General features: G+C 41.9%; 1 protein-coding gene across 1 annotated transcript; it reads right to left on the reverse strand.

The window, feature by feature from the left end:
* Positions 1-722: 722 nt before the first annotated feature.
* Positions 723-25,239, reverse strand: LOC121890749 (RNA-binding protein Musashi homolog 1-like). The gene is made up of 14 exons (XM_042403283.1): positions 25,084-25,239; positions 24,483-24,523; positions 23,645-23,726; positions 23,412-23,496; positions 14,834-14,875; positions 14,250-14,342; positions 9,363-9,411; positions 8,431-8,513; positions 8,116-8,233; positions 6,605-6,685; positions 5,831-5,887; positions 3,579-3,638; positions 3,221-3,375; positions 723-3,091 (listed from the first exon to the last, which is right to left on the reverse strand). The coding sequence occupies exons 1-14, from the start codon at positions 25,146-25,148 to the stop codon at positions 3,050-3,052; spliced, it is 1,053 nt and encodes a 350-aa protein (XP_042259217.1). The 5' UTR covers positions 25,149-25,239; the 3' UTR covers positions 723-3,049.
* Between the last annotated feature and the right edge of the window lie 1,515 nt (positions 25,240-26,754).

A 26,754-nucleotide genomic window follows, 5' to 3' on the forward strand; every position in this document is an offset into this window, starting at 1 on the left:
CCATGGTGCACGGAAGATGAAGATCTTAAAGGCCCTAAAAATCAGTTTTCAAATCTTAATTATTTCCATATAACTATATGGAAATAATTATTATGTATTATTATTATGTATATTCATTGCTAAATGTGCAACAATCAAAGTTTAAGTTTAAGTTAGGTATCATTTAATATGAGTTTAACCCTCAAAACTAATCCTATCTGCGTCATCAGGACTGTGTGGTGTGGTGTTATCAGAACTGATAAACAGTGCTGGCGGCAAATGCCAACAACGGTCGACACAATTTGTTTTAAATGATACTTTCGATTCCTGATTGGTGCACAGAAATGTGTGACATCGCATCTTTCCAACTGCCCGTTTCAAACCAGTGAAAGGGCTCAGACAAAAACAGAAATACAGAAATCTGTAGGATATTTGTGAAATAACCAAAACTGTTTGAACTTCAACAGAAAAGTTAGTCTTCATGTTGGACGCCATTGTTTTAGTAAGAAGCTGATTGAGAAAGAATGTTTTCAGGGTCTTGTGGACCACAAGCCTAAACACACTGGTTTCACAATAAAGTTCTTCCTTATACTTTTTTAAAGTTTTTTGTTTGAAGAAAAATAACTAGTGTATGTCATGCTGCAACACAGCTTTTTTATGTTACAACTAACAGAAAATCAGAAATGTTAAATGCCACTGCTTAGTATAGTAAAAAAAAAAAAAGAAAAGAAACCACAGTCAAATGCTTTAGAATAATTTATTAGGATTTTAAAATTGAAATTATCAGAAAAAAACAAGGAAAAAAGAAAAGCATTGCTGTAAAGCTTGGCGGGGGACATCCCAAATCTTTAACTTTAACCGAGCTCATGTAGAGCTACAAGCTCCATTCAAAGCATTGGCCCTTTTCCTTACATCAACACAACAAAAGACATCATTAAAATCAATATACAAGGGGAGCAAGATCTCAAAACAGAAAAATATAGTTTCTTTTTTTTTTTCTGAAAATAAGCCGCAGAATTATCCACACGTCGTCTGCTATTACCAATAATAGTACTATTTTCATTTGTAAGGTAAAAAATAACTTATTGCTTTATTGTAAGTTAAAAAGTTACAGTGTTGGTGTCCAGCAGTAGTTTTATGTCATGTCCCAGATGGTCTGACAGAGGAACTACTGGCTGGATCAGGAAGTCCTCTGCTTCAAGTGTCTCGCTGTGCTGAACGTCAAACAGGCTGCAGCAAGAAGGCTGAACAAACAGGCTACTTGTTTTTGCACTTGTTGAATTTGTTCAAGCTTTTTGACTTTTCCTGCCAGCCAGTGTTGTCTGCAATGAGGTCCTGTATCAGAACCGACTGGGAGCAGACCCTGTTCCATTTCTGGTTCCCTGCCCAAACCCCCCTCTGTTCACCACTACAGAGCAGCAACTGTATATAAACAATAACATGTCGGATCCAGAGAAGCACAAATTCATTCAAACTAAATATGAAATGGGAGGGAGGCAGGGGAGAAGAGCAGATGAGCCAAAATGGAACAGGGCGATCTTTTCAGTACCAAAAAAAAAAAAAAAAAGGCAATCGAAATGCTCCTTCGTTTGCCAAAAAGTAGTTCCATTTTACACCTTGATGTATGCGCACAAACACTCACTCACACACACTCAGACGCAATCACATGCACCTTCAATAGTGATCAGAGGACAGAACATGGTCGTGATGTTTTCTACAATTGCTTCTCTGAGAATGTCCTTCATTTTTTTTTCACGGCGGAGAACACCGCATAAAAAGAATTTTTAAAAAAGAAAACAATAAACAAAAAACATTAAGAAGTGAATTGCGCAAAAAAATATATATAATATTTTCAAAAAAGAGGAAGTCAAGTCAACCCCCGACCCCGTGAACCCCTGATCTCTCCTGTTTAAGGTTGTAATTCTTCCTTAGTCCACCATCTTAATCTTAAGTAGTTTTCATGTGAAGATACAAGAAATGTGGTTCATCGTGGTGTTAAAATGAAAAAGTCATAGTTGCTTTTTCAAGAAGCAAAGCGAACAAAGTGATGACTTTTCAAACAAAAACTGTTATTTTAACCGAACGAATATGCCAGACAAACTCCTGGAAGTTTATTTCTCAACAGCTATCGTCGACAGCGCCGCACTGAACCAGCGCTGGAGCGGACTGGCCAACAACGTACACATAAACCATACGTGTACTAATAAAAGAAGTGAGATGACCACACATAGCAGTAGATGACATCCAGTCAGATCGCTGTTAACCCTTTCCAAACCAACCAATGACATGCCAGCCGGTTCAGTAATCCCACCCCCAACCCCAACGTCTATGTACAATATCTTACAGGAAGACATAAAAACATTGCTTTAAAACCAATTACAGAATAAAATACCTCACAGATTATCATTATTATGTCAATATTAATAACAATATTACAAAGGTTTGTTTTTAAAGACTACCAAAATATACATTTTTGTTGTTGTTGTTGTTGTTTCATGTTTCCGTGACGCTTAAAAAAGGGACTTGCTGTTGGATTTGTTCTTCCTTTGTTAAAAATGCCTCTCGGACAAAGACCCATCTTATTTTTCTCCCTCTGTTCACATCGGTAACAGCTTTCAAGGATTTCACGATGAAACAACGTATCACATTGAAATAAAATAATAATAATAAAAAAAAACTAAAAATAAGTCCTCTGTGCCTTTGTCAAAGATGACAAATTTTTCCTCAGAGATTTTTTTGTTTTTTTGTTTTTTGTTTTTTTGCAGTTTTCTTTTCTCAGCTTCAAAAAAAAAATAACGGATATCAGGGGGAGAGGGGTCTAATTATTAGGCTATATGAGGACAAAAGAGGAGAGAGACGGGGAAGTTATGTTGAAGTGAGATTAGTACAGCAAAACAGAGTTCAGGTTTTAAAAAGATATTCAGTCGGTGGGTGGAGCCACAGGGAGCCAAGAGAGCTTGGTAGAGCCTGTGGCCCTGCCAATCAGGTTGTGCCATCAGTGGGCAGCCAGCATTTTGATTGGCTCATCAGCAGAGGAGAAGCCCTCCCATCTTCTTTGACCTGAGTCTTCTCAGTGGTAGCCGTTAGTGAACGCAGTAGCAATCAGAGGACCCTGAGGACACAAAGACTAGAATGAACACATGTGCTATTAGCTTTGTGAATAAATACGTGCAGTCATGCATGTATTCAAATGTGTGTGTGTGTGTGTGTGTGGGAGTCGACAAGGGGGTGAGAGACCTACCCCTAGACCGTGGCCGAACCCTGTGCTGGGGGCGGGGCTAGCGGCACTGATGTAGCTGCTGACTCCTGAGTCCTGATTGGCTGCAGCATACAAGTCAGCCATTGGTCCGGGGCTGCTGGTGCCCAGGAAACCAGCTGTGCGTGAAGGGGTGGAGCCTACCAGACAGAGGAGACAAGTCAAGCTTAAACACTAGAGGGCTTTACACACACATGTCTAAAAATACACTTTTATTTGTCAAAGCAGGCCATTGTAGACACACTTTACCTAAGGCAAGAATACAAGTATATGCATATGCACAAGTAGGCTACACACATTCTCTGTCTCAGCATGTCTTACATACACAAACACACACACATACCTCTAACTACTGCTGCTGCTGCGGCTGCTGCCATTGGTCCATATGCAGTCAGGGGAATGGCTGAGGGTAACAAACAGACTAAATTATTGCACTCGTCATTGTGGATGGCTCCAGTATCAAATCATGAGTAACAATCCACAGCTCCACATCTGTTGAACTGACATCTGCTCAAACATCTGTCCTCTGATTTACATACATCTGATGGAAACCCAACTACCCCGATTAAACATCAGAACAACTGATTTTTGTCTCTTTAAATGTGAAGCAAAATAATACTGTTGCAAAAAAACAAGGAGGATGACGTCTCCATTTAAAGATGCAAGTACAACTCGGAGCCTCTAGATGGCAGTGTGAAGACAGAGCTGCAGTAGCTGTTTGTTGATAAGGATCCACGGCCAGAAAGCTTATTGTTAGTTAAAAGATCATTTATAAAGTCACAGGATCACACACCTTTCTAAGGATGCAATTTCACAACAGCTGAAAACAAAACAACTGACTGGATTAATGGCAGAAAACAACAAAGCTTTTTCCTATCTGACAGACAAGACAGAGCAGCACAGCACAACAGCAGCACCGTGCAGCACTGAGTTATTCAGATCATCAGGGGAAAAGCCAGAAATATACACAAATCTATTATATTGTAATGTATTCCCTTGCATGCTGCTCAGAGTAATCTCAGTCAGCGGCTCCTCTGGCAGCAGCACAGCATCTCTCCCTCACCTCTAGCGCCGTGCGCACACAGGCTGGAGTCAGTTACTATGGTTACGGGGACGCTCTGTGTCTATGTCACTCTGAAACTTTCTCGCAATTCCCAATAATAGGTTTTTAGGTTAGTTGTGAGGCAATTTCATTCATTCAAATTGTTTGTACTTTGTTGTAGTTGTTAGACTGAAGATGCCTTCTGAGTATTGAGAATAGCAACCCTCAGGTTTAACATTGTTTGACCAGGTTTAATTATACAAATCATATTGTGGTATGTTGTAAGACTATTTCATTTATAAAAATGGTTTGTCCTTGTTTGACCTTGAAGATGGTCTAGTAGCCTGCAACCTACTGACATTTTAGGCTACATGTTTTTATAAATATAATTTTAAATATGAAATACCCATTCTTCTGAAAATCACTTCCTGTTCTGATCCACCCAATTATAAACTGTTCTTGATGTATTCTTGGTTTTCATAGCACCCTCAGTCTAACTAATCTAGACTAGAGGAGGTGGCTGTTTCTTGACTTAATCCAAAAGATTAGGTGGTGTAGAAATGCAGGAAATTTGTTTTAAATTACAATTTTTTTTCTTGGGGAGGACCCCAGACCCCCCCTATCATTTATGTATTTTTCCAAGTTTGTTCCCTCATTTCAAAACATGACCAGGCACCCATGGTGAGGAGCAAAGATCTTTCTTATTCTATGTTTTGAAGAAAAATATGTAATATCTGAAGTGTATATCAAAAATGCTACCCAATAAACACAAATTAGCAGAAAGAAAGTTTTATGAAAAAGGTTTTGATTCTTAAGGCCAGAGAGGTCGAGTAGACCACAAATAATGCTAATTTTATTATGAACAAAAACAAGTACTTACCCCCCCATGTTACATGTAACTTAAATGAATAGAACACGCTTATTCACTTTCTTACAGAGAGTTAGATGAGAAGATTGATTCCTGTCTCATACCTGTTTGCTTCATAAGAAATTACAGCCAGCAGCTGGTGAGCTTAGATTAGCATATGTGCCGTATGTGCCAGTAATCGCCCGTAAAACCTGAATGTGTCATGTTTGCACATTGGTTTTTGTACAAAACAAGATATTTACAATCAGTAAGCTTTAGAAGTGATGGTAGGCCTGTTTTATTACATTTGGACAGAGCCAGGCTAGCTGTTTCTCCCTGTTTCCACTCTTTGTGCTAAGCTAAGCTAACTAGCTGATGGCAGTAGCTTCATGTTTAGAGTACAGACATGAGAGTGACATCAATCTTCTCACCTAAATCTTGACAAGAAATCAAATATAAGTATTTCCCAAATATCAAACTATTACTCTAATAAGCCTACAATTAAACTAAATACAATATTAAATGTAAAAGAGGAGCATAAAAGGACCATGAACATGCAGCCTTAGATCTGTGAAGCCAAACTGATCCGTGATCAGCGTAGCTTTTGTTCTACAGTGCATCTATGAAGGTTCTCAGTCAGTTTTTCTGCTGTAAAATAGCTTTTTTTTCCTCATAGGGGCCTGTGGAGGAGTGAGGAACCACTGACCTGCCAGCTCAGGGGGGTGGGATGATGTCAGGAGGGGGGTCCTCTCTAAATGGAATTCTAGAAACAGAGAAGGTCAAGAGAGAGCGCTTTGTAAATACAGTCACCATCCACCGGCCAGACTACAAAGCCACACACACATACAGACATTTAGCCACAGCAGGGCGCTGATATGGACGCACAAGCACAGAAAGTAAAGTTTGAGGAGTAAATATCTATTGTAGGGACAGGCAGGAAGGCGGGAGCAGAGGAAAAGGAGGGGCGATACAGCCGAGTGAAAGAAGGTTACGTAAGTAGATCAAATAAACAGAGAAGAATATAAGAAGAAAACAAGCAAATAATACAAACAAAAGGAAAAAAACATCAACCAATGAGATTTGAGACATGCAGAGATATTTTGCAGGAGGAAAGAGGGTTTTAAAAGGACATAAAGTAACAATTTAAAAATCACACTCTTAAATTTACAAGCAGCCAGAGACTCTGCTGGAGGTAAGTTTGTATTAAGTGTGTGTGTGTGTGTGTGTGTGTGTGTGTGTGTGTGTGTGTGTGTGTGTGTGTGTGTGTGTGTGTGTGTGTGTGTGTGTGTGTGTGTGGTGTGTGTGTGTGTGGAGAGAGAGAGAGATCCACATGGCCTTTGTAGTTCCAACACATTTCATGACCTCAGTGCTCACAGCTGAATCAACTTCATGTCTCAGCCTGTATCCTTTAGCCTTTCTTCTCTCCTTGTTGGCGAAGCTGTACAAAGTGACATTAGGTGTTAGATGTTAACAGACCTACCTGGGAACTGGTAGGTGTAACCAGGAGCAATACCAGAGTAACTGCGGCTGGTGTAGGTAGTAGTCTGGAAACCTGGGTAGCCTGTCAGGAAAAACATAAACATTCATCAACGCAATTGATTTGGCTACAAAAAAGATATAAGGACGATTTATGCGACATATCTAGTCAACATATGAATCATGAATGAATACATAGACATCAAAATCATCACCACAGACCAGTTTGATCAGTTAGTGTTTTGTACAGCTACCTCTTTAGCATACACTGTGTAGAGCAGTAACAGAAAATCAGTTTTCACCTGAAGAAAATTAAACTAGCAGTAATATTTTATTGTTTTTCATCATAAAGCTTTTATAGCCATTGATCTAGCCAGGATTAGTTTTGGAACTACCTCAAAGTCAATCTGATTATTGCCAAAAGCTAATACAAAATCGTCAAATAATAATGTATACAGTGTGGCATACTGGCAATTTAGCTGTAAAGGCTCAAATTTTCTTTAGTCGCTGTAAAGTTTGTATACAAGTGATGCTCTGGAGGAAAGTGTCAACATGTGGACCATTTTAGTCTGATTCCTTCACATATGTGCTGACCAATGATGTAATAGTCCAGGTAGTTCACCATAGTTTCCTGTGGTGAGAGTCAGGGTCACCAAAAGTTGAATTATGGACTAATCAGTCCCGATTAGTGTGATCCACACCCACACAGCCAGCCATCACTGAGACTATTATGGGAGCCACAGGACACAAAATTATGATGTAAATGTCCGGTAGATGGCGCCAAAGCACCACAAATGACACACATCTCAGTTTGTTCTCTCAATGAGAATTTTACTCTAGTGTGTGGAGATGTATCACCCCTCAGTCTGTGACCTCTAAATTTCAGATACATCATACGTGTATTTTTACTCACAGCAGATAAATGTGAATAATATAAAAGAAATTAGGATGCAAATTTTAGTTCAAGTCAAGTTCTTCAACATTTCATGGGTGAAGGCAAAGAATATCACAAGAGCTACATCTGGTGCAGACAAAGATTTATCACAAATGAAAAGGTGGAAGTGTTCTTGTGTGTCCAGCAAGTTGCTTTCCAGAAAAAAATTGGTATTATTATTTAGAAACCCGTTAAAATGGCCATCAAACCTTTCTGATGCCGTATGTAAGCAGGACTATATTTGAATTCCAATAATTTGGAAAATGCAAAAAATGCTCATGTTTCAACTGTAACTAAATAATACGTGTAAATATACTTTTCATTTATATGGTTAAATAAATGATTAATTGTGACTTTAAATATATATTAAATACTGATAAAGCTGCCCTTTAAATGTCAGTGTTTACATTGTGTTAGGAAACTTTAGCTTCTCTTCTGCTCTCCACCACAACTCCCTATAACCTTCAAGGAGACTTATGTATGATTGACTTGTTTGCTTTTGTTATGTACATATATATACATTGTACTATATATATTGTACTGTATAGTATGGTAAAGTATATGTGCTTTCTGAATCTTACCTAGCATGCCAATGCCCAGCATGAAGGCGTCCATCCCATAGGGCATCACTCTGGAACGGCCTCTGGCTGAGCCTGTTGGCATCATCACTTCCTTGGGTTGTGCTTTCTTACACTCAACCTAAAACGTAGGAAATAGAAATAAAGCTATACAACATAATTCATAAACTAATTTCACAACACAATGCAATTCAAGCCCAAATCTTTATACAGTAGTTTGAGTAGTGTGACATAAACTGAATATTTACTCTTAAAATTAATATGTTCTTAAATCAAAACCTCCAACATGTTGAACTGTGTTTCAGCTCACATGCGTACCATTTTGTTGTTGATCTCATGGAAGTGGATCTCGCACACTTTCTCCACCACGTCTTCATTCTCAAATGTAACAAAGCCAAAGCCTGGAAGACACACAAACATTATTCCAACACTTGAATGTGTAGCGGAGACACCAGTTCTCAGCAATTAGTCTGATACAAAATGTTGTAAAAACCCGGAATTTTATTTCGGAAGAGTTCTCTACGATGTGAAATACAAGCAGAATATTTTTACAGACCACCATCAATATCCCAGGAACTTAAAAAAACTCTACAGGTCTAATTGTGAGCAGATATAATAAGACTGGGAAATCAGATTGATTAAATAGACAAGAGGAATAGACAAGTGACTGCAGTCCAAGTTCCAACCTCTTCCTCAGCCTTCTTCACCAGTCATTTCTAACACAAGTGGCTACCGTCATGAGACAAACCTTGCATGGCTCGCCTGTCAATCAGCTGTTGGCAATATGGAGGAGCCGGGATGGGTGTGGTTCAGTTCATCAAAAATGGACCCCAGATTAACTGTCTTCTACCACACCCAAATTTTTTCAACCACGCTCAATTACCTTCCTTCCTTTCCTTCCCCACCACCTTCTCCCTTCTTTCTTCACTTGTCTCGTTAAGTTACATCCTCCCCTATAACCAATCTGACCCGGTATCGTGACCCTCAGCGGGCGCTGCACTTCTGACTCGCCGAGAAAGGACAGAGATAAATGAAACAGGGGGAGGCGAGAGTGGAGGAAAGACAAAAGAATGTGATTGGAGAAAAAAAATCATCTATTTTTTTCATGGAGGTTCACCTCTCTGCACGCAAGTGACTCTATCACGCTGTTTCTCCTTTCTGTTATGAGGACGTGTTTCTAGATGTCCCATTTAGTGTGTCAATACAAATGAACATAATGTGAGTGTGTGTGTGTAACTTGCTATACGTACCTCTGTGTCTGTTGGTTGTTTTGTCAAACATAAGCATGGCATCATCAACCTGTGAGAACAAAGCGAAGAATAGATGAGCTTCGAAATATTAACACACACACACACACACACACAGACACACAGACACACACACATCATTACACAGCATGGGGTGCAATTGTCCCTCTTTAGCATTGGAGTAAGAGGGGGAAACAGATGGAGAGGGTGGAGGGGAGAGAGGGAGGGGTGACAGGTGACAAAGGAGAAAAGAAAAAGGAAGAATGAGGGGCAGAGAAAGGAAGAGAGCGATGGGCAAGTGAGGGAGGGGGGGGGGTGGAGGGGGTGCTGTACAAAAATAAAATGAAATACAATCTATCAATGTGAAAAAGAGTGAATGTTCCCTGTTCATGAGGCACTGGAGGAAATTCTTTCCCATTCTCTGCTGTATCTCTCTGTCTTTCTCTTGAGTTCTCACAAACTCTGTCCTGCTCTCTCTCTCTCCTTCTTTTTTTTCCCCCTTTCATTCGTTCAACCCTTGCTGTCTTTCTTTCCCTCTCCACAAAGTTTACTATTCCCATGGAGACCTTGTAAAGAATTTCAATTAGAAGAACTTGCCCCCACCACCACCACCACCCCCCACCACCCCCGACCCAACTCATTTCAATGAATAGAATGGAGAGAAAGGAGGAAAAGAGAGGGAGAGAAAGTATGTGACAGAAAAGGAGAAACAGTGACGACTAATGGGGTGATAATTTTAAAGTTTTGATGGAGGATAAAAAATGTGTCAGTGAACATTTCAGATCAGAGAGAGAGAAAGAGAGAACAAAGTGAACTAGGGGCTTTGTCAAAACGCTCACCTTTTATTCTCCTTCTCCCTCCACTTTCCCTTTTTGCACTCACTCCACTGCCCTATTCATATTCCTCCTCCTCCTCCTCCTCCTCCTCCTCCTCCACCTCCTCCCCCCTCTTCACCCTCTTTCCTCCCTCCCTCCCTCCCTCTCTCACTTGTCCTTCACTGGCAGGAAAAGTTAGCAGCTTCTGCTCAAGCTCTGGCAGCATGAAGAGACAGACAGGGAAGCCAAGGCTGGGATCGCTTGTGGAAATAACTCTGGTCGTTAAGTGACAACCGAGAAAGAAAGAAAAAAAAAAAAAGCCTTGCGACAACATCCCAAAAAATCTGCAACACAGCTCTTCTACATCACAGTCACGTGGAGACACATGTGGAGTATGACTACAAGGCTATTTTCATTAGGCAGCGGCACTGAAACTCAAACCAGTGTAACATGAGTGGCAGAGGCCTCTGGATGACCAGGCCAATTCGATTTCTAACCTTTACCTCAGATGAAAAACACACCCGCCACTTCAAGTCCGATTGAGAGGTCTGTGTTCGTGTGTGTGTGCTTACAAAAGTGAAACAGTGCATTTTCATTCCTAAATGTGGCCATGATGGAAATGCAGAGGATCAAGGTTGCTTCTACAACCTCCCTGACCCTTTTAGCTCTCATCCCTCTCAACATATAGCACCCACACACAGTGAGAGAGAGAGAGGGAGAGAGAGCACCCCCTCCTCTCTCTGTCCTTCATTCAGTTTTTATTCCCCCCCCCCCCCTCCCTCCCCTCCTCTCCCCTCATGCCTTCCACCCTTCCGGTCTTCCAAACTCAATGACACAGCAGAGAGCCAGGGAACAGGACAGTAAGTAGACAGCTGCAAGCCAACATGTTATCATAAGAGTAGAGTTACATGCACAGCTAGCCCCCCCTGTTAGCATTAGCATTTATTCTGGAAGGATGACCGGATGGTAAGCGCTGCCAGCCCTGAGGAGACCTTGTAGCTGAAATTTTTGAGCACATGTAGCCCCGTGCTAAATATGCTCAGTATAATTGTCTTCAATGAGAACACAATGGTGTGCCGACTTGCAAAGGATTCTGTCACGTGTGCGGGCTTATGCTGTGGTCGCACACCAGCCCCTTGCCCTTGCCAAAACCAATAAGAAGACGATCTCCGATGTCCACTGCCCAGGGTGCTGTAAGACAATCTGATTGGATAGCTGTGGGGGTCTGAGATTGGCTTAGCGGTGGCTCAGTCGCTAACTACTCAGCATGCATGCGGGGAGTGAAGAAAAGTTAAGGTCATATTCTCATGAAGTTCTGACATTCTCAGATGTACCGAGATGAGGGTCAGCTGTGATCCTGAGCAGCTTCAGGGTGCAGAATTAAAAATATCTTTTTTTTGTGTGTCAAGTGTGCTGCTATTTGTCTGAAGAACAAGTGTTTGCTGACAAGTCCATTATGCTTTTTTTTTTTCTTTACAAGATTATGAAAGGTGGCATTCACATTTTTCCCTGCTGTCTCCTCACATCTCCCTCTTTCATTCTCTCTCTCTCTCTCTCTGGCCATCTCTCTAAACAGGCCAGCAGACAAAGTGTTCAGTCAAGCCTCCTAATCGCCAGCTCATATGGGTGAGTGGAGTCCCAACTTTTCCCGTCTGCCCTGTCCATGCTGCATTTTTCATCTTATCCACTCCTTCCTCTGCTTACCGCTCCAGCCTATTCTGTCATTTTATTTTAGGAGAGTTTGAAAAAAGGGGGGGTTTTAATGGTTTTTCATATTATGGTACTTTCAGGAATGCAGAGAGGCAGGATAAAAGGCATGAAAACAGGGATTTCCTTTGGGATTAAACATAATTGACTGTACAGTATGACCGAAATGCCTGAAATGCTAATTATCAAATTACCCAACTGCATGCCTGATTTCCAGTTTAAAACACATTTCTCACATCAAACAGCCTCTACAGTTCTTCAGCCTTGGCAAAAAAAGGAAGGAGGGTGTTCTTAACTCTGCACCAGGTTGAGTGGGATTACAAGACCTTCACCTCAGGATTCTGACTCATTTCTCAGACAAACATGGCGGCTGCAGTCTTACAGGCCTGGGGACATTAAGCAACGGGGGCTCAGATTTGTTCAGTTAGGAAACCACACACAAACACACATGCCTCGGTTTGGTCCACGACACCTGACGTCTCAACTGAGCAGACCAGTCTGATGAAGTTTGCGTAGGTGTACTTTCAGAAGTGCACTTCAAAAAAACAAACTTCAGCGCGTATCAAAGAGGTGCAGAAAATGCATAGTGCATTCTGTGTTTTCTTTCTGAGGCGGTGCCACAGTATGAAAATAAACAGGACACTGAGTCCTACTCCATCCCAACCTGCACCTTGTAACCAGGCTCAGATAATAAACAAGAAATACCTCCCGCTCAGCAGGAATGCACTGTGGGATTGGCGCTATCCATGATACAGCTTTGGTCTCACGTGTCCAAACAGTCCAAATATTCCCTCATCCTGCGGAGGGAGTGCTGTCTTAGATATGAGTGTCTGTAATCACCAGGGAGAACTGATTCGGCACACAGCTGCAAACAGCCATTTAAAAAAGAAAAAAAAAAAAAAACAGAGTCAGGAAGCGTGACACGTGTCACAACATCCACCTTACAACGAGTTAAAATGTTGTGATGGCCACACTTGTAATCCAGATCGACCAGGATGAACCGGCACAGAATTAGAAGACTTCATTGCAATTTAAACCGGCACCCAAAATATGGTAATACCCCCAAACATGAGTCAAAGGCCAACTGAGAGAAAACAATGCCCGACACGAGGCAGAAGGAGGTTTGTGCTGTTAATTTCTTCCAACCCATTAGGCCTACATCATGAGGTGATGTTCATTTTTAGACTCTGTCCTGCGTGTGAGTCTCACTGTCTGTATCTGTACAAATGTATGCAAGCTCGCCTCTGTTTGCGATGTCACACTTTTATATGCACACACACCCTTCTTTCCATTAATGCAAATACACATTCACACTTCGCACACATTTTTTTTTTAAAAAGGAAACACACACACACACACACACACAAAAACACTGGATTACAGCGGGACAATGGGCAAAAGCAGGTCACCACGGCAACAAGCTGAGAGGGACTGGAGCAGGGTGTTTGTGTGGGATGGGAGGGGAGTCTGAGGTACTGATTTTGGGTAAGGTGGGGTTGGGATGGGTGGGGGGATGGGGGGGGGTGGTGTTACAGGAGCAGCTGTTGCATTTGATTAGTTAATAATGAAGAGCCTGAACTCTCCTCAAACACACTCCCCAAACCCACTAAAGTGTAGTTAGCTAAAAAGTAACCCAACATTTTACGCATGAAGGATACTTTGGTGCATTTATGGCCCATCAGATTGGTGTTTTTCCCCCTTTCATAGTCACTTTTCTTCCTCACTGTCTCAACATTCCTCCTTTTCTCTGCCCTTCAACCCTTCCGAGTTCCCCTCCCTCTCGCTCTATGGGGGGTTGCTTCTTCCCTTTCAGTCCCCCGCCATCTCCCTCTTCTCGTCCCCTCCTCTGGCTGCTTTTTTTTTTTTTCTCCCTCCCTCTCCCCGGCCACTCATCTGTCTCCACAGCATGTGTTTGCTTTTCACCAAATTTCATTCAAAGGAGCTGAGCAGTTTGAATGTTGAAGCCAAAAACAAATCAGAAAAAAAGAGCAAAACTGCTAACAAGAGATAAACTAACAAACAACTTCATACTGTAGCTGGCAGAGCAGAACCATCACTGACCACACAGCTTTTGTCTTTCTTTTCCATCACTCCTCACTTTCACTTTCAACATCTGCCTTTTTTTCCTCACAGTTTCTCTGAAATTAGGCTCTCTTTGCACCTTTTGTCTTGCTATACTCAAATGAAAAGGGAAAAGGGATTAAAACACTCTGTAATTTATAAATTTAAAAAGAAAAGGTTAAAGATGGATAGGGCCAACAGATGAATATAATCTATCAAAGGTGAACAGTCCATTTAGAGAATCTAAAAGACAGGAGCTCCTCATGGCTACAAATAGATACCAGATTTGTCTCTGTGTGTAGTTTACCTTTCCAAACTGGTCGAAGTATTGCTTCACATCTTCGATGGTGGTATTGACTGACAGTCCGCCAACAAAGATCTTCTTTGTCCTGGTCACCAGCTAGCAACAGAGGAGAGGAAGAAGCATCGTTTACCACTAATCACATTAGGCAGGGGGTAGATGGTGGTGATAAAGAGACTTTGTGTTTGTTGGTGTTTATCTAATCGCAGAGGTTTCTGAAAGCTCTTCTGAGCATTCAACCTAATTCAGTTGAGTTTAAGGTCTGCAACATTTAGGGCACAGAGGTGTGCATGTGTGTACAGGTGAGTACTGTCTGTGAGAATGCGTTCAAGTGTGTGCCAGGATACAAAGTGTGCATGCGTGTGTGTGTGTGTGTGCGTGCGTGTGTGTAAGAAGTTGGCTACTGATGGTCAGGGGGTTGGTGGGGTCAGGGTACAGGGTCAGGGTGTCAGGATGGACAAGTGGATTGCCGCTCCTCTTTGGTCACGTGCCCGACTCTAATCCCAGCCAACCAGGTCTGAGTGATTAGGGGTGACACATGACATCATCACTACTCTTCCTCGGTGTTAACCCCTTCAGGGTGCACTCACCTTGGGCTGGGCCCGGCGTGGAAAAGCCACCTTTGGGTCGATCTGTGGGGGAGACATGAGTTGAGACACGAGTTAAGATAAGCGTTTACAAACTGGTAAAAGTAGAGAAAAAACATCTCAAGCTTTCCTAATGTGAATGTGATCGTGTAGGTCGGTACCACTGTATTACAGATATTAACATAATTCTGTTAGGAGGATGCAACTGTGAATTTAACCGTTGTGTTTTGTTGACGTCTTTACTTCCTCATTGTTTGGTGTCCCACAGATCCCATTTCTGTGTGTGTAAAAATAACAATAGTAATTGCAAAACAATTTTTTTTCTTCTTTTCTTCTAACCTTATTGAAATCCAATATGTACAAAGTACTTATATATCATATGGGCTATACATAAATATAATTTAGTTTGCCAAAAGGCCATTCACAAACATAGAAATGTACAGTATGTTAACCTACATAGTGAAGTCTATCTCCCTTTGTCAGGGAAAATGCTGCAGAAAAAGTACAGTTGACTAGAGCAGCAACGATTAGTCGATTAATCAATTAGTCAGTCGAAAGAAAATTAATCGGCAACTATTTTGATAATCGAATAAACAATTAAGTCATTTTTTAAGCAAAAATGCCAAACATTTGCTGGTTCTAGCTTCTCAAATGTGAAGATTTGCTTCTTTTCTCAGTTTTATATAATTATAAATTGAATATCTTTGGGTTATGGATTGTCTGTCAGATGAAACAAGGCATTTGAAGACGTCACCGCGGGCTGTGGAAAATTACAACAGGCATTTTTCATTATCTGACATTTTATAGACTAAACGATTAATCGAGAAAATAATCATCAGATTAATCAACAATAAAATAATTGTTAGTTGCAGCCCTACTATAAACCACTCACAGGTGTAGAGCATGTGAAAATCTGGTGTATTTAACCATGTTTTACAGTTGGGGTCTAGGAGATCTCAACCAGAAGTGATAAATAATTTTCTGTAGCAAACATCTGAAACATGTCAGCAATTCATGTTTATAAGAAATTCTTATAAAATTAGGAAAAGTCATTAAGTATAAAGGTGATAAAACAACGTCAAGTATGTTTTTGAACTGTTACTGTGAAGAGGGTCCAGGGTTTCTTGGAATCCCAAATGAATATTAAGGTTAAAAAAAAGAGAAAATGAAATGTCATGTCTCTTCTGAGACTGCAAGGTAGACCTCCTCTTAACCAGAGCACCCACCACTCGAATGCATCTGCCCTGCTCAAGTTCCTTTGAGCAAAAACACCAAATCTCTACTACTCCAGATATGTTTTTCAGTATGTGACCCTGCTTTAGTTGAGTGAATTTCCCTCCAGGGATCAATGAATTATCACACTGTTAACTAACCAGAATGAGTTAAAACACTGAGCCTCTAAGTCTGAACCCATCTGAAGGCCAAAACGTCCAGAAATAGAACGTATGCTAATCAGTGAGTATGTATAGTAGACCCTTGTTGATGCAAGCCCCCAAAAGTCCAAACACACCACCCAAACAAACAGGCGCTGGGAACAAAACACACAGAAAGACGTGAATACGTACAGTCTCTGAATTGCGTGAATTATTTTTACTTGTGTGTCGAGACACAACTAGATGCATCTTAACCACAAACTAGACAGGGCGGTCTGGAATCCAAAATGAGTGTGTAATATTCTGAATACATTTCCGATGGATATATATTTTTTAAATCTCACAAATCCAGGCAACCTCCATTTTGGATTAGCCAGATTTGACTGTATCCATATTTCTCCCCAGTGGAATGTCTCAGCAGTGGTCAAGGTTACAGATAAAATTAGAAGCAAATGAGTTTTGAATGAGCTGGCCTTTAATAATGCTAAATATGCAAAGCCTGGCCTGGCATTTTAAATTTGTGTGGAATCTCGTGTTACTCTCACTCAAGCCAACAAGAGAGATGATTTTAGGTCACAGGACCTTGTAGTGTATTATGGTCTTAGAGTTCCATCTTTGTTCTAATAATTGGATGTGTGAAGAAAAACCCCTTGTGTCTCACACAGCCGCTATCAGAGGTATTGAATTGATATTGGCAACTAAAAGCAGCCTATCAAACCGCCAGAAATAAGTACTTATAATGAGAACAATGCACACAATACAAGGGAGGGCTTTCATTCAATATTCAAACAATCCTTTCATCTCTTCCTTCCGATAATTCCCTGTTTCTGATGACAAATCTACAGACAAAAATATCCTTCGAGGACCTTTAAGTGCCTAAGATTTACCACTGTTTCGAGAGCACAGCGCTGTGTAACTAAGATGCAGCTGCAGCGTCCTTGGGAGAGATTGCAGAAGGCCTTTGCACCTTGAAGTGGGACAAAAACGAAAAGAGTCATGTCACCTCCAGCTGGTCTGAACACAAAGACAAAGGTGACAAGGACACGCAAAGCCACCGTCGGCTCACTGCAACAGCAGTGCAACAACAGAACGCACTCACAAACAATGACAACACAGCATTCCTCGCAGGGTCTGTGCTTAGTGGGCCAAATTTAACATTATAGATGTCATGCTGTATGATTACCAACACAAGGGATGTGTGTACCAACTATATGATCTTGCTGTTATGATTTAACAGAAAGGATGAGAAAAAAAAACACAAATAAATAACAATACAGATATCTATTTCTATATGCTACAAGTCTCCACTGTTACTGTACCCCTAAAATGAAATGTTTTAATACTATAAATGTATTTTATGGTCAAAATATACAATATGCAAACACACAAGGCAGTGACCTCTAAAGCACAACGCTGAGACAGAATCACACTGGAAGCCTGGAAAGCAGGCAGTAATATACTTAGTCATCATTAAATACTGTGTTGTGCTATGTATGTATTTTTATCATAATAAAACTTCTTGATTACAAAACAGTCATATTGGTGTAAACTGCTCGGGAAATACAGGCAACATGGCCGGCGTGTTTTCCGACCTGAAACTGCTGAGAGGTAAGAGCCTCTCCTGTTCAGGTCAGCCCACCTGCCTTCAAGTGTTTTTACAAGACTACAGGACAGGAGCTGCCCCGAGGCAATTATGTAGCACAGACAGATATTAAAAAGAAAAATACCACAGTGTAAATAGCACAGAAAAACCTTATGGTTGACAAATTTATATTTTTTCATGGGATATTTAATCATTTACTTCACGTGTTGACAAAACACCAATATTTCATAGCTTTTAATTGATCAGGAGCTCTTAGAAATAGCCTAAGATACAGAAGGTTACCAACTAGACTAGGTTAGGCCTAATGCAATATCTGTAGTAGTGCTACTACGGCTACAGTCATGCCATGCTGTTAAAAAATCATTCCACTTCAGCGAAATAACAGAATATATCTAACATGTAATTTCTACATCTGGCTGTACTCAAGAGGAAGGCTGTAATAAATGAAAACTAAAGCATCTATCAGACTGGTGGATTAGCCTCGAGGAAGACAGATAGGCCACAAAGCAAAAGTAAAATGACTTAGCCAGGTCACTGTTTGCAACACTCAGAAATAGCTCTTCGAGAGGCTTGACATTGGAGAAGTGGCTCGACAATGTAGCGGTCTCAATCAGGCCGGTTGAAATGTAGCTAATCGTGAATAATGTTAACAAACCTTTCAAGGAAGAAAAAAGGTTTTCTTCCTAAACTGACAGAGTTATGACTGAGTGTTCATGAAATGGTCTGACTAACATCCTGCTTCATGACATCCAACCTCCGCTCAATCTAAGTAGCATAGTGACGGCAGAGCCTAGAATATGATTTTAGTGGTTTAGCTTTTTAAGACTAGACTAATCTACGACCAATAGTCACCTCACGTGGCCCAGCGCGTCCACCAGTGTAACAAACTGGAAAACAAAAATAAAAAATTCAACGTCAAGTCAATACACAAAATGTTGCGTGCAACAACAACAACAACGAAAAAAAAAAACAGCTTCCACCCTGTACCCTAATAGATAGAAAGATAAATAGAGAGCAGGAGAGAGGGAAGGAGTGAAAAAGAAAAAGCACAGGGAGAAAGAGGAGGCATTCATTTGGAAAACAGGAGTCAGCCCATGAGAAAGTGGGCCTGTCCAGTGTAGCGGTGCAGCGGGGCCGTCCCAGCAGGCAGCCCCTCTGATTTCATTAATTAACAGGACAAAGAGTACAAAACAGATGGGCCCGTAGAGGAACTGGGGCTCCCGTGCTACCCCCACAGGCACACATACATACACTCACAAGCACCCACATAATGTAGCACAAACATAAACACCAACACATGTATACAATGTCACACACATGTAATTTAATAGGCGAGAATACACACACACACACATATATATTAATACACCTCTTCCACTACTGACGACAACTGTATTTCCGTACACATACTTTACAACCATGCTCACTGTATCACAGTTACATATAGAAACATTCGAGCTCGGACACACCAGTCAACCTGCCAAGACATTCTTGTAACAAAATGGCCAACGCACATATTGATAGGAGGCACCGCAGGCTGCCCCATTATAGCAATATAATCAATATAAGCTAAACAAAAAGCTATGAACACGAGAGGAGATAAAAGGAGTTGGCATGTCAATGCATGCACAGCGAGAGAGAGAGACTTGGTTTGGGCTCAGGCCAGCAGGGTCATTCTGCACAGCTGAACAATGGCACAGTAATTAGTTAACGAAGCTCACTAATGAGGACCCCCCCCACACACAACCCCAACCCTACCCCTACCCCTGTAACCCTGCTATAGAGAGCCTCGCCTCTCCAGGCCGGGTGTGTGTGGTAGTAGTGGTGGTGTGGGGCCCAAAGAGCGCCCTGGATCCACCTTCAGAGCAGGTCCAGGCTTTATCCCTTGGATCTAAGGCCGCGTATGGACCTCGGAAGCCCAATCCAGTTTGTTTCCTTCAATCCGATTAGTTGCTTTTCAGATCTATACTAATTACAGCACAGAAGCTGGGCCTCCCTTTCTCTCTCGCTCTCTCTCTCTTCACTTCCACCTTCTCCATCCCCCTCTCCAGTCTTGTCCACGTCAGCATTAACAGCTAATCTCCAGTCAGGAGCTAGGAGCTAGCGCTAGCACCTCAACTCCCCACTAACCAGGTGTTAGACCAGTAGCAGGCTGCGGTGCCAGTGGTCCACAGAGGCTGGCACTAACATATGTTGTTACAGTGCATGGCTATAGATGAAAGCAGCTATATTAGCACCATGCAGACTATTACCTTCACAAACAGACATTCGTGCCAAAAGTAGCAATTACCACCTACTGTACCACACTCTGAAAAGGGCATTCCTGTTTACTTGGTGTAAAAAGTCTAAAAAGCAAACAAAGGATCATTTGATTACTACATACTTCATGTTCCTTATTTTGCACCATTCCCTTCTCTAAAAGATATTTTCATTCTAAGTAATATTTCAGCATTCTCTTCATTTTGCATTGGGCCTTTAAAATATAAAAATTGCTAAATTACAACACATAAAGTGGGTAAGACAAGTACGGTCCACTGCGCTATGAAGATGGCTAAAGAGTGTTTATTTATCTGAACTAAAAAGTGCACAATAATCCATCATATATTTGCCTGAATTAGTCAAGCAAAGAAATCTGTAAATCCAAATCACATATCACACAAATGACCATTTTTCTCATCTGAAAACTCTTGCAAGTCCACATTTAATAATAACACGCCGGAATCCAAAATAATTCGGGCCTAATCCAAGCGTATAAGAAGTGGCAGCGTTTCACAGAGTATCTGATCTCGCCTTTTCTCTTTTCCGTAACTGGTTCCAGTGAAGTATTTCTCCGAGAAAACAAATACCAGTTGTGCCCTTCTTCTGTGTCCAGAGAAATACAACGGCACACTACTGCCCTCAGGCCATACTCTGCCCCGGCAGGAAATCTAACCTCCAACCAAAACAACAACTTCAACAGACCTCACTCTAAAAACAATACATAACCTCTCATTTGTTGTATTTTCATTGTTTAGGTACACAGGTATTGACAGTAGTTAAAACCAGTACTTGGCCTGTGTCTTTCCTTTTCTAAGGTTGAATAAGACCAGACTGGATGGAACAGGACTGTAAATGTTTAATAACACATGTAACCAGTTTTAACCACAGTGCTATGGACCTTGCACCAGTTAATGTGGTTCACTTCTCACCCTATGTGTCCTTACACAGCACCCTGTTGCACTGTTACATCTCTTTCATTCAAATTCCTCGTCTTTCTCCTTCCGGCTTTGTGCTTTGTAGCGTCTCACACACACCAAAGGCCCGGCTTAAAAATGAAAAAAAAAAAAAAAATCAGAGCATCGAATATTCTTCCTCATTCCAGGGAGGAATGTCTTTCTCACATCTCATGCTGATCAAACAATAGTTATCCTTCTCTAACTGTGGAAGGAGAGAGGGGGATGTCCAGGAGTCAGGCAGACACACAATGTGTACAGAAAATATAGAAATTAATATAAAGAGAGAAAATCATTTTTAAAAGGACAGGTGTGAAGAAAAAGCTACGTAAGTTTTTTTTAAAATACTCTTTTCTGATCCACAGTTGACCTAAAGCTGCTTTGAACAACAAAATTAACTCTTTTAAGGTTTTATTCATAAATACTTAGAACGTAACTACTACCTTATACAATGGTTGAGCCAAAGAACGAGTTGTTTTGTTTTGCATTCTGTTATTTTGGATCAGTTATATTTTATATAGCGTTATACTATACACAATAAAAAACCCAGCGCAAGGTCATTATCGACTTTAACTATACAGCAAATCTGAGATTTGCAAACAAATGAAAACAAAAATCTGGCCTCCTATTTCCAAAATGGAACGACAAAATGGCAACCATACCCTCGCTCAAAACGCGTGGTTGGATAAATGCTACTACAAACATGCTTCCTCCGCAGACTGCTGCCACAACAACCTGAGATCCTAAAGCTGCATTTGGGCCGTTAACATTATTATTGTTTAGCCTTACGCCGTATTTCGGTTTATAATAGGGCAACGCCTAACCCCACCAGTGGCCTGCCAAGTGGAGCTTCCAAAAGCCTCCCCCTCCAAACCAAGTGTTCACATCACACATACACACACACACACACACACACACACACTTGGTCTAGCTTTCAAGGACTCAGGCAGCATCTAGTTTTAAGAGGTAATATGACTCATGAAGTAACACTTTACAGTTGCTTAGAAGTTATTTCCAAGCTAACTGAAAAATTTGACACAGATTACCAGCAGCAACACTTTTTTTGTAATCATTCACGACAGAGTAAGGCTCCAACTTTTCAATTCAAACTTTCTAAATATTAATCATCTCACCAAAAAACACAGATAATATCTCAATTTTGCGTACACATAAACTAAGTATAAAGGTCTGCCCTGACAAGCATTACTGTATGTGTGTTAGGGCTCTGCTACCCAACCGAGCAGAGTGTCTTAAGTTAATGCAAAATAGCCAAGAAGTTGTTATGGAGACATAAATCCCATCAGGCTGTGCAGTTCCTGCACTGTCTCCTGTGGCTGGCGTCACCCCCAGCAACAGGCTTGCTCCAACAACTAACCAACTCTACCTTTCTCCACCCCTGGGCTCTGCTGCCTTTCTGTGCCACCGATTTTCACTCTCAAATGATCCTATTGTGTGTGTGTGTGTGTGTGTGTGTGTGTGTGTGTGTGTGTGTGTGTGTGAGTGTGTGTGTGTGGTTAGGGAAGGCCACAAGCTGACGAAAGAAAGACACACCCAGTCCCCATTCCTACAACAAATCTACATGACCAAGACAGCAATATTCACACCTTCATAGATATTTAAATCTGAGTCAGCAGCTCTGTGACACCACATCTACAAACCACAGGGATTTACGTACTTTTCATGACAAGGCGCCTTCTATAAGTATCCAGCATTTAGCTAAACACAAGCATATTATGTGTTCTTATCTCTATTTGGTAAACGATTTGTCCCATTCACCCACATTTGAATTTTCATGTGTCAGAAGTGTAGGAGGGGAAATTACAGAGAAACCCCTGATCAGAGTAGACGTTCAAACACAAATCTCAACAAACCTCAGTGTCTACATCAATATTTAAATTTAGACTCATGTGGACCTCACAGAGCTTCCCCTGACATCAGTTTGGGAACCAACTGTTTCCTTTCCACAAACTTTTTTTTAATCTCTCTCTCTGAGAATCGACAGAGTTGCCACTAGAAAACTGTGCTGTTATATATGAAAAAAAACAACTTGTGAGCTCTCTGCATAAACCCTGTGAGGGTTTTGCAGGGGCTCCTACCCCATTCAGGTCCCCAGGTAACCATGGCAATGAAGACCAAGAAAGAACGCTTTCATGTTGGCGCCCTGAACCGGGATTTGGAGGGGGAAATGAGCAGAGAGAGAGAGAGAGAGAGAGAGAGAGAAGGAGGAGGAGGAGGCTGCTCCAAAACGCACTCCTCAACTTTACAAGCCATACGGTGGGAGGCAAAATGCACCGAAGGGGGAAAAAAACATACTACACAAAATCCTAATTGGAAAAGTTACCCAAGACAACTTTACTGGCACCATCCAACTCTTCAAAAAGGGCAAAACTCACCGTTTTGGAATCCAACTCGTGTCTGTTTTGCGCCAAAACCTTTTCCACACCAGCTTGCTCTGCGTATGTTACAAACCCGAACCCCCTGCAAAAGATTAAAAAAAAATAGCAGCAATTCAAGTCACAAAATCAAAATGCAAACTCACGGCGGCTTAACAGTGTCATGGAAAGGCGTGGAATCGCATGGGGGCATCCAGTGATAGGACGGGGAAGCGCACACGCCTCCTTCTTACCTCGACCTCTTGGTAACGGGATCCCGCATCACCATACACTCCTTCACCTCGCCAAATTTGCAGAAGTACTCCTTCAATCCCTCTGCAGAGACAGCGGGGGAATATTATTAAACAGCTACATCCAGGGATGCTATTTTGACTTGCTCTAACAGGCCCTGGTGAGGTGATGGGCTGGCAGTGGCTGAAGAGAGACAATGGGGTCGGGACGGACCACGTTGTGTTTGTGTCCCTCCAGCCCTCAGAGATAGTAGCCTATGGCTATCTGGCCATTCAGCATAATAGCCCATTAGGCCCTGCAGACCACAAACAAAGCTACACTTGGTGACGATTGCTGTTTTGACACAGCAGCAGCAGCAGCAGGATAATAACACAGGCCATCGCAACAGGAATAAACTGTATTCATACACCAGCCTGCGCTCATGGGTCTTAAAATAAATGAATGGATTCAGCGGAGTGTAGCTGAGAGCAACAATAAGGAAAACAACCCACGAGCGTGGGCATCAATATGGTCTGAACTTCTGGTTTTGGCGATGAATAATCGACCGCTTTTACTAGAAATGCCCTTCCACTGTTATTAGTGTAATAAGTGCACAAGAAAAGACAGACAAGTCGTTGTATGTGCACGCATTTCCAGTGTTAATCTCCCTGCGTCTCGGCAAATCTAAATCCTAAGAGCTGATCCTTATTGAATAGGAGGCTTTGATTTAACTATTTGCAGTGTTTCTCCTTAACTTCGGGAAGCCTCTCATGCAATATGGGTGCTATAATGTAGCCACGTAAAGAGGAAAACAGGAGGCTTTCATTCAGACTTATTAAAGTAGCGTGCGGGACAGCTCACCTTGTGTTGTCTGCCAACTCAGACCCCCGATGAACATTTTGCTGAATGAGAGAAATACAAGCTGTAAGTCACACAGAATAACACGCGTCTTTTCGAGCACAACACATGCATTATGGAGGGGGAAAACCGGAGCTATTATGTATAATATAGCATCAATAAAGTAAGAAGAAAGCATCGGCCATGTTGCGAAGTCACCAATCGGCCAGTCGGGCCGTTATAATCCCCTAGAGGAGGAGGAAAAAAAGGAGAGGATTTTCCAGATGATGGAGGAGAAGTTGCAATGTGGCCTTTTGGAGGAAAACCGAGATAAATAAACAAACAAGAGGGGAAAAACAAGCGGGGAGCAGCGGTGCGTCTGTGTCTCCTCCACTGAGTGGATCCATCCCACACACACGCGCACACACACACAAACACACATACATGCAGAGAGAGCGAGACACACACACACACACACACACACACATACACACACACACACAGCGTGCTTGTCTTTTGTCTCGGCGCGGCTCTGCTCCCGCACTGAACTCAACTAAAGTCCAAGGTGAACTCAAACCGGGCCGAGAGGCGAGCAAAAGGCAGGCGGGCAGGCTGAGGCTGTTACCAGGGGTCGTGGGGGGAGTTGTCCGTGCTGGAGGACAGGCTGCTCTGGCTCCCTTCCGTATCCATTCTGCTCTCCGCTGGTATATTCCCGCACTGTGAGGCGAGGAGAGGCAGTGAAGCTCCACTGCTGCTGCTGCTCCAGACTCAGGGGCGGGCAGCCGAGGGGAGGGGAGGAGAGGAGAGGGGAGGGGAGAGGGAGGGGGGGGGGCAGGGGAGGTGGGGGTGGGGTGGTTAGAGGGAGGAGGGGTGAGCGAGGAAACACACACACACACACACACACAGGCATGCATGCACGCTCAGAGAGAGACTCCGCCTCTACCTCGTTTTCCCGTAGCCTACCCCAGCCTCGGACCTCCCTCCCTCCCTCCTGCACGTTGCCTGCCTTTATTCATGCTGCCAGTGGCGCTCTCTCTGTAGTGTTTCCCCGCCGTTCATGTCATTGGTTGATCACAACAGCATGGCCCATTAAAAGCGTTTTTGAATGTTGAGATCTACAGCAGCTTTTCTCAATACAATACTGTAGCGTTATAATGAAAAAAAGGCAGATCAAAACATAAAACATATTAGAAGATAATCTATAGGGTATCATACATGGCTAGCATTCACAGGCATCTGTACAACATAGGTTTTTAAGGAGGCTATTGAAAAATACCATGAAATGACGTCTTCCTGCGGTGCAAGGTCAAGCTTTGGGTGAAATGAGGCTTCTGTAATGTGGATATTTTCTTCCAACCTATTTAGCCAATACACAAGATCACTGTAAATAAAAACATCTAATTGGATATGAGGTCATTCTTATAATTTTAGATTGCATGGAGGTCAGTAAGATCCAGTTTTCTGAAAGAGGTCACAGAAATGAATGTTATGTTACATTATGTGTCCCATATGATATTGCAATACTGATGTTAAACGTGATGTAATGCTTATGATCTTATATGATGCAATGTGATTTGGTATTATGTGATGTAATGTAATGTGGTCTTGTATTATTTATTATATGTGATACATTGTAATGTGATATTATATGATGTCACGTGATGGGATTTGACCTTCCATGATGTAATGTGATGTGATTCTCCATGTATTCTCCATCGAAATCAAATTTTAACCTAAACTGTTTTTTTCATCACTTCCTGGTCTCATTCTCATCACACCCCAACAAAACCTCATGCAACCAGCCTTTTTTTAGGGCCTCCCTATCCATCAGTCACTCCTGCCTGGTCAAAAACTCATACAACCTTCAGCCCACCTGTGCCTACTGCCCAGCTCTCATCCTAATCCATCACATCAAAAAACAGCTGCGATCAGTCCTCTACATCCAGTTCTTACCCAGTTATATTTCAACTCCATCTAACCTTACTCCAGGCTTTACCAACCCTCATCTAAACCTGGTCTTACCCACTCTAACCCCCTCTCTCGCCCCCATGTGACAGGCAGTACTAACCAGCTAAGTGGCAGATTAGCAGCATTACCTCTAAATTCTAAATCAGCCACTCTCTCGGCCGAGGCAAGCCCAGTCAGCTGAGCAGTTTCGTCACGTACCTCAGCTGCTCTGACAAAAGTGAAACAAGTGAAGTGCTCTTATGTGAAATGCAGTTGCTTAACTCATCAGATTGTGACCTTATTTGATATGCAGAAAAACCAAAAGTTCACAGCATGCACATAATGCAAG

The sequence above is a fragment of the Thunnus maccoyii genome, chromosome 3 (genome assembly GCF_910596095.1).
Source record: "Thunnus maccoyii chromosome 3, fThuMac1.1, whole genome shotgun sequence".
NCBI lineage: Eukaryota > Metazoa > Chordata > Actinopteri > Scombriformes > Scombridae > Thunnus > Thunnus maccoyii.

Excerpts from the sequence above, each read along its gene's own strand:
- LOC121890749 (XM_042403283.1), bottom strand. The coding sequence starts at position 25,148 with ATGGATACGGAAGGGAGCCAGAGCAGCCTGTCCTCCAGCACGGACAAC. Across the intron at positions 24,524-25,083 it reads AACTCCCCCCACGACCCCTG|CAAAATGTTCATCGGGGGTC; the intron begins GTAACAGCCTCA and ends TCTCTCATTCAG. Across the intron at positions 14,876-23,411 it reads ACGAGTTGGATTCCAAAACG|ATCGACCCAAAGGTGGCTTT; the intron begins GTGAGTTTTGCC and ends TCTCCCCCACAG.